Genomic DNA, 15,068 nt, shown 5'->3' with positions numbered 1-15,068 from the left:
ATTTTGACAGCTTATACTTCAACATTTTCAAAACAACAATAGAAAAGGAAGAAATGGTTACGTTTCATACATCTCCCCCATAACCTATAACATGTAATACTACCTGGTGAACAGTGTTGGGCCCTTTGAGATTACACCACCCAGATATCCAGAGTTCCAACAGAATTCCCAGCTCAAGTCTTTAGCATGGAACCAGCTTGCCATATTTTTTGACCTTTGCCATAAGGCTGTATTCAAACCCTATCTTACCTGATTATCTTTATATATCCCTGCACAAGGCATGTTTTTGTTGTTTGTATTACAGTGCAGGAAGTAAGAAGACCAATTGTTCCAAAGTATATGTATATATATATATAATTGTCACGTTTTTATTTAATATTTTACTTGTGGTTTAACTTGACTATAGAGTTCTAAATCTTGTGTATTCTCTACATTATATTAATGCAAGTGTATATATTCCTTAACTTAATGTTAGTTTTAATTTTTTAATTAATTTCATAGTAATTTTCATGTTGTGAAGATCTTCTATTCCCTCATAGCATTAATAGTCTGAAGATGGGTTCATCAAGAATCTGAAATGTCACCTGCTAACAAATCAGTGTAGTATTGAGCTTGTATTTTATACAAGTTTAATAAAACCTATATGTTAAGAATTTTCATGTAGTATAATAGCATTATTTTATTATTATATATATATTAATATATAGTATAAATTTTACTGTATGGATAGAAACCACGTGTCCTTTCCCAATTATATTATAATTAGGCTTTTGATATAGTTTCACATATTGGATTGCTATACAAATTGGGGCACTGTCCTGAGGACAGTGCCCCAATTTGTATAGCAAGGGTCCTGAGCTGGATATCATCATTCTTCTCTTTCTTGGTGATTCCTTTTTACTTCTCTCTCTCTCTGGGTAACTCTGGGATTTTTTTTTTTTTTTTTTTTCCAGCTAGTGCAGCATAAGCCTCAGGCTTCCTTGCACCACATAGCTAATAATAATAATAATAAGAATAAGTTACTGCTATGGATAAAGACATAGTTGGGCGGCAGAAGTCGAGAGTAGAAAGTAGTTATTAATGGGTTTTGCTCTTCATGGACTAATGTTTGTGAAGTCTCTCAGGGTTTGTGCTGGGTCCAATATTTATTAATGAAGTCATTGATTTTAATACCCAGCCTTTTGCAGATGATATAAAGGTTGTCATGATGGTTAATGTCAAGAATCAGGGTATGCCACTCAACAAAATCAAAAAATAATTGGGCAGTGGACTGAGAAGTGTTAATTGAGGTATCAGATTGATGAGTGTAAGGTATGATAGTGCATATGGGTAGCAGTAATCCCACAATAACAGTACCATAATCAAGGCAGTGAAGAATGAAAGAGACTGAGGGGTAATTGTGCAGTCAGACTGAGGTCCTGTGAACAGTATAGACAGGCTCATGGAGTTCTTTCAATGATGTACAGGAATTTTGTTAGTAGGGACAATGAAATAATCATCCCATTGTATAATGCTGTTGTTAGGCTGCATCTCATATGTGAAAACCTAATTTTATGAAGCCTATAGATCAGTTGAGATTGGTGCAGAGAAGATTAGTCATGAGTACAAAAGGGGACATTTACAAAGGAACACTATATAGTATGAATCAGAGATGTAATACTCAATATGTTCTACGTTGATAATAATATTAGTAAATAAATAAGAGGAGTTTACCTCAATATCGTACGTGGAACACTTCCGTATGATACCCTCCAGAAATTAAAACGGAAAAAACGAAAAAATTACCGAATCAGGTTTAGCCTGATTCGGTAATTTTCGTTCCTGTGATCACGACAGCCGGTCGAAAAGCATTGTCAGCTTCAGGAAGGAAAATCGATTTGAATATTTTCGTTAGATTCTTTTAATTGTGTTAATTTGAATTTTAATTGTTTTTGTATTGTGTTAAATTGATTATTTATATTTTTCTTTAATTATTTATATTTTACTTTTATGTACCGGTAAGTTGCGATTTTTTTCGTTTTTTCCGTTTTAATTTCTGGAGGGTATCATACGGAAGTGTTCCACGTACGATATTGAGGTAAACTCCTCTTATTTATTTACTAAAGGAACACTATAAAACAGTTCTGCAAATTGGAAACTAGGCACCTGTAATGAGACTTGATTGAGATGTTTGTTTAAGGCTTTGAATGGATTGAATAAAATAAATGCTGATGTCATCCTTGCTTGTGCTCAGACAATACACATAGGGGACATAAATTTAAATTAAGAAAGGATGGTTGCAGCATAGAAATGCAAAAATTTGCTTTCAGCCAGAGAGTAATTGATTGTTGGAACAAATTTTCGACTAGTTGTGTGGATAGCTTGAATAAAGATTAGGAATGATTATAGACAAATTATTGGCAGGAATAAATAGGTGATGTGGGAATTTCTTTTGTTTTAGATAATATTGTATAAACTTGCTTCTATTTACCACTGTTTTCTTGCTTCATTTACCACTGTTAACATTAAATGAGATCCCCCACAAGCTGGCTTTTTTTCATAAATTGTCTACTGCTCTCTAATGACGTTTCATGCTCAAAACAGGAATGAAGAACATAGCATTTGAACCTGGATTTCTTCCCACCAAACTGTGATGCCATCAGCAACTAACATGGTTTGCGCTTATAAAGGACTTAGCAGCACAAAAATACAGTGGAAAAGAAATACAAAACTAACATCATCACATCTCAAGCCACGGCATCTCATACTGGCACTGAGCAAGCACAGGGAATATACTATGCAAGAAGGAAACGTGGAACAGGACCAGGGTGTGTCTGCCAGGGACGAAAGTTGATGACGCTGTAGAGCAGATATCATCTCTTAAGGGCACAAAAGGTGATATTGTTGTACACATTGGAACTAATGACATTAGGAGTAAGAGATCTGCAGATTTACTCAACAAGCACAAGTCAATGTTGAAAAAAAGTCGTGAGTTAGGGCTGAATGTGAAAGCATCTGCAGTTCTGCCCAGACACGATAGGAGGGTGTATATGATGAGAACCTTGTCGATCAATTTGGCCCTGGAGAGATTGTGCAAGTCTCAAGGGGTAGAATATTTTAGCCTGTTCTGTGCTTGTTTACAGGAGAGACTGCTTCTACAGGGACGGGGTGCACTTAAATAGAAATGGTGCAAGAATATTTGCTAATGCTGTCAAGGCAGTGTTAGGGCTTAATAAAGAGAATGATGCCATCAAGGCAGTCTTAGGGCTATAGGTGTGTCAGAAAACAGTTAGCTTGGGGGAATACACAGACTAAAAGGTGGCCGACCGGGCTAGCCGGGTGGGTAAAGTGCCTGCCTGGCAACCCAAAGGTTGCGGATTCGATTCCCGCCTCGGGCTTGGATCAATGTACTGCAAAAACCTTGGGAGGTGCATTATGGCCACAGAAGCCTATGCACCAACAACTACCAAAAAAAAAAAAAAAAAAAAAACTAAAAGGTTAACAGTGGCGACAGCCAGAGGCAAAAGTGATTCTTGCACTGCTTCTATTAGAATGAGCAGCAGCCTGGAAAGCAAGGCAATGGAGATTTCCAGGACCACTGGGAGTCATAGTGGAACAAATGTTGTTGTTGTTTGGTTTTTAGGAGCATTAGCAACTAAGGCCATATTGCTCCAGGATATGCGGCGGTCATTCCTTAACCTTTCCGCATCCTCCGTATTTGGTGGTGACGGGCTCGAACCCCGGTCTAATCAAGAAGCGTGTGCTACGCACTGCTGCTCCTTCCCACCTGGCTACGGAGGCGCCTCATAGTGGAACAAATAAATACATGGGCTCTGTTAGGGTAACTAAGAGTAGAAACAAGTGTTTGTATACTTGCATGTACACCAATGCTAGGAGTATAGTTAATAAATTTGATGAGCCTGAAGCGCTAGTCAAGACATCAAAGGCAAATATTGTTGGGATATCAGAGACACGGTGTCACACAGACATAAGAAGTGCAGAATTGGAATTTGGGGAGTACAATGTGTACAGAAAGGATAGACAGGACAGAAAGGGAAGAGGGGCTATGCTGTTAGTTAAGAAATACAAAGAAATAAAATCTAAGGAAGTGAATCCAATTGATGTTGGTGGACAGGGCAATGTTGAGTCTGTTTGGTGTGACATAAGCACTGGGAATGTAAAAATGAGAGTAGGTGTGTATGTTATAGGCCTAATGAATCTGATGAGTATAATGAGCAGTTTTGCAGAGAAATAGTGGGCCAGTAAATCAGAATGTCTTATAATGGGGGATTAACTTTCCAGATATTGACTGGAAATTGTGGATTGGTCACTCACACACTAGCAAGACTTTTGTGGATTTATTGGATGACTGTTTTCTACAGCAACGTATTTGAGAGGCAAACAGAGGGAGTAATACTCTTGATCTGATTATCAGCAGTGATTATTCATGCATTAAGAATTTGCAGATAAAGGAACCACTGGGTGGCAGTGATCACAATGTACTGATGTGGGAATTACTTAAAGATGTAACTACCATCAAGGGTAAAGGGAATGGCTTTTGCTTTCGTAAAGGTTATTATGGGGGGTCTCAGACAGTTTTTAAGTTCTGCACATTGGGATCAACTGATGACGCTATCAACGTTGGATTCTAAATGGGAAGCTTTCAGTGACTTTTTGGAGGCTACTAGGCTTTTCATTCCAACTAAGAAATACTGTTCAAGGTTTAGGCCTAAATGGATATCAGATGAACTGATGAGGCTCGTGGCAGAGAAGAGAAATGAATAGGATTCATATAAAGTATCAGGTGACACGGGGCCTATGGCAGATATAAACTAGTCTGTAATCAAGTCACAAAGGAGGTTAGGCAGGCGAAGGCAGATTACGAGACATCCTTGGCAAAGGATGCAAAGAAAAATAGCAAAGAGTTCTTTACTTATGTAAACTCTAGAAGGAAAAGGATGAATCAGATTGAACCACTTAACATAGATGGGTTGACTATTGATGAACATGCTCTCGTAGCTGATAAACTGAGTGCCAGAAGTTTATCAACTTCTGGCACTCAGTTTAATGAAAGAAGTTTATCAACTTCTGGCACTCTGTCTTTACTGTTAATGACAGTAAAGACAGAATGCTACTCCAACTGGATCTAGATAAGTTGGGAAAATGGGCTGAGAAGTGGCAACTGAAGTTTAACATTGACAAATGCAAAGTACTGCATATTGGTAGCTATAACTGAAGAGAAATGTACCAACTCTGTGGTACTACACTCAGAGAAGAGGAAAGTGAAAAAGACCTAGGGGTAATTGTGCAGTCAAATATGAAGTTCGCTGAGCAGTGCAGACGGGCTGCCAGTGCAGGTCATGGAGTCTTGCCAATGAAATATAGGAATTTTGATAGCAGGGACAGGGAGGTGATTATCCCGTCATACAAGGCAATGGTCAGCCACACCTAGAGTACTGTGTACAGGTCAGGAGGCCTCATTTTAGGAAGGATGTAGAGTTGCTAGAACGAGTACAAAGAAGGGCAACAAGATTGGCGAAGGAAACAAAGGGGTGCTCTTACCAATAAAGGCTTAAGTTCTACAAATTGCAGCACCTGGAGAGAAGGCACCTGCGAGGTGTATAAAGCCTTGAATGGGTTGAGCAAGCTGAATGCTGATGGCATTCTTCCTTTTGCTCAGATTAAGAACCTGAGGTGGCACAGATTCAAATTGAAGAAAGACAGTTGTAGAATAGATGTGTGAAAATTTGCCTTTAGCCAACGGGTAGTTGATTGGTGATACAGACTTCCATTTTTTGTTGTGGAAGTTGATAGCCTAAATAAATTTAAAGCTGAGCTGGACAGGCAATTGGAACTAATGGAGGGGTGAAATGGGAGGGTTTTTTTTTTTTTTTTTTTGGCTGATGTTGTATAAGCTTGCTTTCTTGCATCGTATGCTTCTACTAATGCTAATGCTAATAGCTTCTTTCTCCTATGACAGACCTCTGCACATTAGATTAGGTGATGGAGACAAATGCAACAGCCAACAACAATGGTAACCTCCATCCTCTCTGTAATGCTTCTAACTCTCTGATATGAAGATGTCAGACATCATGATCTTTTGGACTTTTTTTTTTTTTATTAGCTTTGGTTTGTTTCCCCATTCACCAAGGAAGCAAATTGGAGAGCTTAGAACATATAATCTGTAATTAAATTTACTTGATTTTATTCTGGGACATGAGTGAGTGGTGCAATGCCTAGCAGGTCAGTAGATCAGTCCCTGACAAGTTCTTAGTTTTATTTGGCTTTACGGCAAGCCAAATTCCTCAGTGACTCATATCCATCAAAAACACATCAGTTTTTAATCTGAAATGTTAAATGGCTGCAGCCATTTCTGTCATGATATCCTCAGATGAAGTATTGAAAGTGGATTTTGTAACAACCATTATTTAGATAAAATTTAAATTAACAAAATATTATAACAATTAAACTGTTATCAAAACTTTTTCCACACCGATGTTAAAAATTTAAGCTACTAAAAGTTACCAAAAGATTGTGACTTAACAGAAATAACTTTAGAAAAGATAAGATTTAAATGTATCAAATATTGTAGAAATTCATTTCAAAAAATTACTGAAATCAAGTTTACAAAATTACAGAAATTAAATTTACAAGATATTTAAACTAATTAAGGTAAACAAAAATTTGTGTATTATCTACCTGATCTTAATCTCCTTCGGTTAATCCATTGAAGCCAACTTAAAACATATCCACTCTCTGCAAATGCCTACTGAATGATAATTATATGTAATCATTCCAAATTTTATGTGTAGTATGGTCAGTGTTACTAAATTTGAAATTTTTTATTTACTGTTTTTTCTTGTAATCTTCTGGAAGCAGTTATTTACTGTTAAATCTTCTTGGTTGTTACAAAGGCATGGTGTGTTTTCTCCCATATTACTTCATCCTGCATGTACATTGCATTTCAAGACCTATGTTATTTTGTTAAACTCATGGATTAACAAAAATTCTTTAAATGAAAAGAGGGTTCCTTGGGGTCACCAAAGTTTACTAGAGCTCAGTCTTGTAGAATAAATCTAGATAATTACTGGTCACTGTGATTATTGCCTTCTCTCTAAGTTTATTGTCTGAGTTATTTGTCTAATTTGATTATTATATAAGTTATTTTTAATACCAATGGTACAAATGGAAGTTTTATTTTTGTTTTGTTTGATAATATAGTCCAGTAGTTTATGAGCTTTTGTTTCTTCTTTGTGGCTAACAGACTTCTATTACTTTTTATTTTGATGGGGCAACAAAAGCCTTTGGCTTTTTTTGCACTATGTGGTTAATATTAATACTAATAAAATACCGATGATAAAAACTTTTGTTTTTCTGATCAATCACGAGAACCCTTGTACTTCTGTAAAACCCATTTTCTTAATACAAGTAAGCTTAATAAACTTAAACTAAAGGTCAATAAGCTTAATGTATAGCCATATAGTGATAATTATAGTTATATAACATAATTTTGTTTTATAGAAATTGATCCAATTCCCTAAGAAAGAGATTAAAAAATATTTCAAAACCATTAGTGTAGACACTCTGTGTTCAGATTCATATAATGCTCAGTTTTGCAGAGTTATATTAAATTTACTGATGATATTTAAACAAATTAAGGAAAACAAAAATTTTTCTACTGTCGATCTGATCTTAATCCCCTTCAGTTAATCCGCTGAAGCCAACTTAAAAATTTTTGATCCCCCTACCCACCCCCCACCCCGAGAGGAGTTTGCCTGTGATCAAGGGATTGGTATAGATCCTGGACGATGCTCACCACACAGGTAAATGTTGTGGAGTAATAGTATTTTTTAACTGTAGATCTTGATGGAATTAACTCATTTAAAGTCATGCTCAGTTTAATTAAGAAATAAAATTTTACATGCATTTCTTAAAATTGTGGAATGGTGAAATGGTAAGATCTGTAGAAATGTGTTATATATAATTGTAGGCCTGGGAACTGAAGCCGGCACCATCACCAAGAATAGCCAAACTCTCAATTTCAGGATCTTTAGTGGTAGTAGAAATGGAAATTGGAGAAGAAGGAAGTAGACTTTTGGCAGTTCAGTATGCAGATAAGCCTTGTCTTACTCATTTATACAAACAGTGGATGCAACCAGAGCTTCTTTTCAGAGTAAGTAATTTTTTTTTTAAAATTAGCCATCATCAAACAAAGTAGGGATAATGACCTTATCACTGGTCTAAACCAGATGTTGGCAAATTTTTTTCCTGCAAGCTCCATTTTTAGGTGCCTTTGCATATATTATTAAAATCCTTTATTGCATGTTTATACCTTTTACAAAGACTGTAGAGAATAAAACATAGCAATAGACCATCACAGCCTGAATTGTTGTGCCCAGGAATTAACACAAATAATTAAACATCATATGACAAACACGTAATGTAAAGTTGAGTAACAGTAAGATGATACTTAAACATTGAATTTCTATTTGCAAATATCTTGAATGCTACTGGGAGTGGGATTGTTGTTGTTGTTGTTGTTGTTGTTTTGGTTTTTAGGAGCATCAGCAACTAAGGCCATATTGCTCCGGGGATAAGCGGTGGTCATTCCCTGACCTTTCCGCATCCTCCATATTTGGTGGTCATGGGTTCGAACCCCGGTCTAATCAAGAAGCGTGTGCTACACACTGCTGCTCCTGCCCACCTGGCTATGGAGGCGCTTGAGAGTGGGATGCTGTAGTGGATAAAGGGATGGTTAACTATATGAAGACAAAGAGCAGTCATAAACAGGCAGTGCTCTAAATGGACCTATGCTATAAGTGGATCCCTCATGGGTTTATGCTAATAGCCCTTGTTAAAAACTGTTGATCATATTAAGTGCCGACCGGGCTGGCCGGGTGGGTAAAGTTCCTGCCTGGCAACCCAAAGGTCGCAGGTTCGAATCCCGCCTCGGGCTTGAATGAGATTACTGCAAAAACCTTGGGAGGTGCATTATGGCCACAGAAGCTGATGCGCCAACAACTAACTAAAACAAACAAACAAACATATTAAGTTGGACAAGACTTTTCACAGTTAGAACTGAGAATGTGGCTATAACAGCAACACTTATACAATTTATAGATTACACAATTAGTCTAAAAAATGTAAATTAAGCTGTAAGTAGTACTAGTAGTGGCAAATAATGCAAAAGCATCAGCCGAAAAAAAAAAAAAAAAAAACACCACTTCCGACCTCACCTGTCCATTCCCTCCAATACTTTGTTTAGTTCTTCCTTAAATTTATTAAAACTACCCAGTTCCATAACAACATATGGATTGCTCCAACAGTCAACCACCTGCTGAATGAAGTGAATGCAAGGTTTCTGATCTTGTTTATAGTAATCCTAAGTTAAATTATCAATTGTGTGTGGGGGGGGGGGCTGCTCAATAGCATTAGCATTGTCATACGATGCAAGAAAACAAGCTTATGCAGCATCAGCCAAAAAAAAACTCCCATTTCACCCCTCCATTCGTTCCAAATAAATGTCCAGATCAGCCTTTAATTTATTTAGGCTATCAACTTCCACAACAAAAGATGGAAGTCTGTTCCACCAATCAACTGCCCCCTGGATAAAGGCAAATTTCCACACATCTATTCTACAACTTTCTTCTCTCAATTTGAATCTGTGCACCCATAGGTTCTTAATTTGAACAAGAGGAAGAATCCCATCAGCATTCAGTTTGCTCAACCCATTCAAGGCCTTATACACCTCGCAAGTGTCTAGTCTCCAGGTGCTGCAACTTGCAGAACTTTATCCTTTCTTGGTAAGAGTACCCCTTCATTCCCTCTCACCAATCTTGTCACCAGTCTTCTTTGTTCTATTTATACCAACTCTACATGCTTCCTAAAATGATGTCTCCAGACCTGCACGGCGCCTCCGTAGCCAGGTGGGAAGGAGCAGCAGTGCGTAGCACACGCTTCTTGATTAGACCGGGGTTCGAACCCGTCATCACCAAATATGGAGGATGCGGAAAGATCAGGGCACGACCACCACATATCCTGGAGCAATATGGCCTTAGTTGCTAATGCTCCTAAAAACCAAACAAACAAACAAACAAACAACAAACCAGACCTGCACACAGTACTTTAGGTGTGCCATGACCATTGCCTTGTATAACGGGATAATCACCTCCCTGCCCCTGCTAGCAAAATTCCTATATATCATTGACAAGACTCCATGACCTGCCCTGGCAGCCCATCTACACTGCTCAGCAAACTTCATATTTGACTGCACAATTACTCCCAAGGTCTTTTTCACCTTCCACTTCCCTGAGTGTAGTACCACACAGTTGGTACGTTTCTCTTCTTTTATTGCTACCCATATGCAGAACTTTGCATTTGTCAATGTTAAACTTCAGTTGCCATTTCTGATCCCATTTGTCAAACTTATCGAGATCCAGTTGGAGTAGCATTCTGTCTTTACTGTTGTTAACAACCCTGCCAACCTTTGTATCATCTGCAAACTTGGACATTAAGCTTGATATACCATCATCAATATCATTTATAAATACAGAAAACAATAAAGGACCCAATACTGAACCCTGAGGGACTCCACTAATAACATTAGTCCATGATGAGCGGTGTCCATTAATTACCACTCTCTGTCTTCTCTCCCCCTCAACCACCCCTTTATCCATAGCAGCAATTTGCCTCCAATGCCACACTGCTCCAATTTGTGCAGCAGTCTTCCATGTGCAACAGTATCAAAAGCCTTTATAAGATCCAAGTATATAATATCAAAGTTATTCCCTGCATCCAGTTCTTTTGTAACTGCATCATAGTAGCCAATCAAATTGGTCAGGCAAGACTTCCCCTGAACAAAACCATGCTGTGTCCGAGCTATAACTGAAGTCTTGTCTAGATGATCCTGCAGTGCTTCTTTAACCAGTGCCTCCATTAATTTTCCAGGAACAGAAGTTAAATTCACAGGTCTATAATTACTTGTGTCAGCCTTTGATCCTCCCTTGTGAATTGGGGTCACATTTGCACATCTCCAGTCCATGGGTACCTCCCCTGAGTCTAAGGAAGCTCTCATAATTATGGCTAAGGGTTTGCTTACTTCCTTTGCTGCCTCCTTTAATATAACTGGATAGATCCCATCCCCCCCAGGTGCCTTTCTTGTGTTTATCTTCAACAATTTCTCCTCCACTTTACTCTCAGTTATTAAAAGATTCTTTAGCTTACTGCTAGAGTTGAGTACACCTCTGGCATTCCCCTCGCTGAATAACTCCTTATGTGTGAATGTCGATGCAAAATATTCATTTAGTTTGTTAGCTACCTGAGCAGGGTCATCAATAGTTGATCCATCGATATCAAGTGGACCAATCTGATTCATCCCCTTCCTTCTAGAGTTTACATAAGTAAAGAACTCTTTGCTGTTTTTCTTTGCATCCCTTGCCAAGGATCTGTCGTAATCTGCCTTCGCCTGCCTCACCTCCTTTGTAACTTGGTTACAGATCAACTTGTATCTATCATAGGCTTCTGTGTCACGTGTTAATTTGTATGCATCCCATGCATTTTTCTTCTCTGCCATATGCCTCATTAGTTCATATGACATCCACTTAGGCCTAAACCTTGAACAATATTTCTTAGTTGGTATATAAAGCCTAGTAGCTTCCAAGATAAGTTCTTTGAATGCTTCCCATTTTGAATTTGCTGTTGGTAACATCATCAGTTGATCCCACTGTATAGAATTTAAATACTCTCAGTCCATCGTAGTCGCCTTTACGAAAGCAATACCCCTTCCCTTTACTCCTAATGGTAGTTACCTCTTTGAGTAACTCCCACTTCAGAACACTGTGATCACTGCCACCTAGTGGTTCATTTATCTGCAGATTCTTAATGCATGAAGAATCACTACTGATAATCAAATCAAGAGTATTACTCCCTCTAGTTGCCTCCCGAACATGCTGATGTAGAAAACAATCATCCAATAAATCCACAAAAGCCTTGCTAGTGTGTGAGTGACCAACCCCCAAATTCCAGTCAATATCTGGGAAATTAAAATCCCCCATTATAAGACTCTCTGATTTACTGGCCCACTCTATTTCTCTGTACAGTTTCTTATTATACTCATCAGAGTCATTAGGCCTATAGCACACTCCTACTCTCAATTTTGATCTCCCAATGCTTATGTCACACCAAACTGACTCGACACTGCACTGTCCAGCGATGTCGACTGGCTTCACTTCCTTGGATTTATGTGTTTCTTAACTAATAGCATGACCCCTCCTCCCTTCCTATCCTGTCTATCCTTTCTGTAGACATTATACTCCCCAAATTCCAGTTCTGCATTCCTTATATCTGTGTGACACCACGTCTCTGAAATCCCAACAATATCTGCCTTTGATGTTTTGAGCAATACCTCAAATTCATCAAATTTATTTACTAAACTCCTACCATTAGTGTACATGCAAGTATACATGCACCTGCTCTTCCTCTTAGCCACCCTAACACAACCCATGTGTTCACTTGTACCCCCATGATTCCCAGCAGTCTCTGAAATATCCTGCATCTTATTTTCCAGGCTGCTGCTCATTCCAATAGAAGGAGTGCAAGAATCACTTTCTCCTCTGCCAGTGGCTACTGTTAATCTAGTAGTCCTTGTATCCCCCCAATCTAGCAGTTTTCTGACCCACCTACTTATATTAACTTTACTTATATAAACACCTAGAAGAAAGTGGATGAATCAGATTGGTCCACTTGATATCAATGTTTCAACTGTTGATGATCCTGCTCAGGTAGCTAACAAACTAAATGAGTATTTTGCATCTACATTCACACATGAGGGAGGGGAATGCCAGAGGTGAATTAAACTCTGGCAGTGAGCTAGATTGTTTTGTAATAACTGAAAGCAAAGTGGAGGAGAAATAATAATAATAATTATTATTATTATTATTAGCTATATGGTGCTTATGCTGCACCAGCCAAAAAAAAAAAAAAAACAAATACCTGAATTACTCTGAGAGAGAGAGAGAGAGTCAGAATTAGAAGGGAATCACCAAGAAAGAGAAGAATGATGATATCCAGCTTAGGATCCTGGGTGTGCCAAGCCCATACTCACCAGATGTGAGCCCCTGTGGTTAAACATAAGAAATTCACCTAGGGTGGATGGGATCTATCCAGTTATATTAAAGGAGGTAGAAAAGGAAGTAAGCAAACCCTTAGCCATAATTATGAGAGCTTCCTTGGACTCAGTTGATATACCCATGGACTTGAGATGTGCAAATGTGACCCCAATTTATAAAGAAGGATCAAAGGGCAACACAAGTAATTACAGACCTGTTAGTTTAACTTCTGTTCCAGGGAAATTAATGGAGGCACTAGTTAAAGGAACACTTCAGGGTCGTCTACATAATACTTCAGTTATAGCTCGGACACAGAATGGGTTTGTTAAGGGGAAATCTTGTCTAACCAATTTGATTGGATACTATGATATGGTCACAAAAGGACTGGATGCAGGGAATAACTTTGATATCATATATTTGGATCATAGAAAGGCTTTTGATAATCAAATACAGATATATACAGTTATACCCAGATATTTATTAACAAATAAAGTACAAATAAAATAAAATATAAGTACAAAAACCAGTAGCTTTCGGAACACGTGTCCCTTTATCAACTGATAAGTTAATATAAAATTTTGAATACACTACAAGCAAAGTGTGTCACGTTAATCATGCGTCATTGTTGTAGCACGGACGTGTGCTGCCTTACGCCAGTGATCCTCCATCAATAAAATGGTTGTCTCTAGGATGGGATGCAGACGCATGCCTTTCTGGCGATTTAATGCCTTAGGGTTGTTTATTATGTTTAGTGACTCTAGCTATAGGCGGTGGCGAAAGTGTCACGCGTGGTCCACTATCTCAAAGTCGCGCTTGGGGTCAAGATCGTGGTTGGTAGCCCAAAAATGTTCTGCGAGCACGGACTGGTCAGTTTCGGCAAGCCGGATTGCTCTGTCGTGTTCCGTGAGGCGATCCTGGAGACGTCTCGATGTCTCACCTACGTAGCAACTGTTACAGGCCTTACAGGTGATACGGTACACTACATTGCTGCGTAAGACAGGTGTGACAGGGGTCTTCACACTGGAGACAAGTGAACGTAGGTTCCTACCGGGTAATTGTACACATTTGATGTTGTAACTTCTAAGGATCTTCGAGATACGTCCTGACACTCCTGGATAGTACGGAATGTAGGCGGACGATATGCCGAAGCAAGTTGGCATATCGTCCGCCTGTCCACTGATGACACTATCCACTGATGACATCTGTACCGCCCTCAACCTATGCCTCTCTAGCAGCATCTTCACCTTTGAAGACTCACTCTACAAACAAGTACATGGCACTGCTATGGGTGCCCCTGTCAGTTCCGTAGTAGCTAACATCGCCATGGAAGATCTAGAGGAGCAGATACACCAGAACCCACCTACACCTATTACAACGTGGTGTAGATACGTCGACGATATTTTTACCATAATACCACGTGGTTCTGAAACGGTACTACTAGAACACCTCAACTCCCTATCCAATTTCATCAAGTTTACCGTAGAATCAGAGGTGAACGGTTCGCTCCCGTTTCTGGACATACTAGTGCATCGCGTAGGCCCACGTCTAGAGACCTCAGTATACCGCAAACCCATGTGGTGCAGTCAATTCACCAACTACGGGTCCGGCCATGCTCCAAGCCATCTCAATAGCACTGCCCGCACCCTATTCTCCAGGGCCTGGAGCCATTCCAGCACCGACACAATTAGACGTAACGAGATCTCACGTGTGAAGGCGGACCTAACCAGATGCGGTTATCCATCCCATGTACTAAACAGATGCCTGTTACAGGCAGAAAAACTTACATTCAACCCAAGACCTCCGAAGCAAGTCGGCATATCGTCCGCCTACATTCCGTACTATCCAGGAGTGTCAGGACGTATCTCGAAGATCCTTAGAAGTTACAACATCAAATTTGTACAATTACCCGGTAGGAACCTACGTTCACTTGTCTCCAGTGTGAAGACCCCTGTCACACCTGTCTTACGCAGCAATGTAGTGTAC

At 39.0% G+C, this 15,068-nt stretch overlaps 1 protein-coding gene across 1 annotated transcript in view; it reads left to right on the top strand.

Annotated features, from left to right (window-relative positions):
* LOC150077456 (dynein axonemal intermediate chain 7-like) overlaps positions 1–15,068 on the top strand; it is a 325,962-nt gene that overhangs the window by 241,561 nt on the left and 69,333 nt on the right. The window contains exon 15 of the mRNA XM_090385907.1: positions 7,970–8,152. Within this exon, the coding sequence (XP_090242033.1) occupies positions 7,970–8,152 (183 nt within the window). The remainder of the gene's footprint in view (positions 1–7,969; positions 8,153–15,068) is intronic.

Source organism: Mastigoproctus giganteus, chromosome 12 (genome assembly GCF_048544385.1).
Source record: "Mastigoproctus giganteus isolate SK-2022 chromosome 12, ASM4854438v1, whole genome shotgun sequence".
Taxonomy (NCBI): domain Eukaryota; kingdom Metazoa; phylum Arthropoda; class Arachnida; order Uropygi; family Thelyphonidae; genus Mastigoproctus; species Mastigoproctus giganteus.
This window is presented reverse-complemented; position numbering and strand designations above follow the sequence as displayed.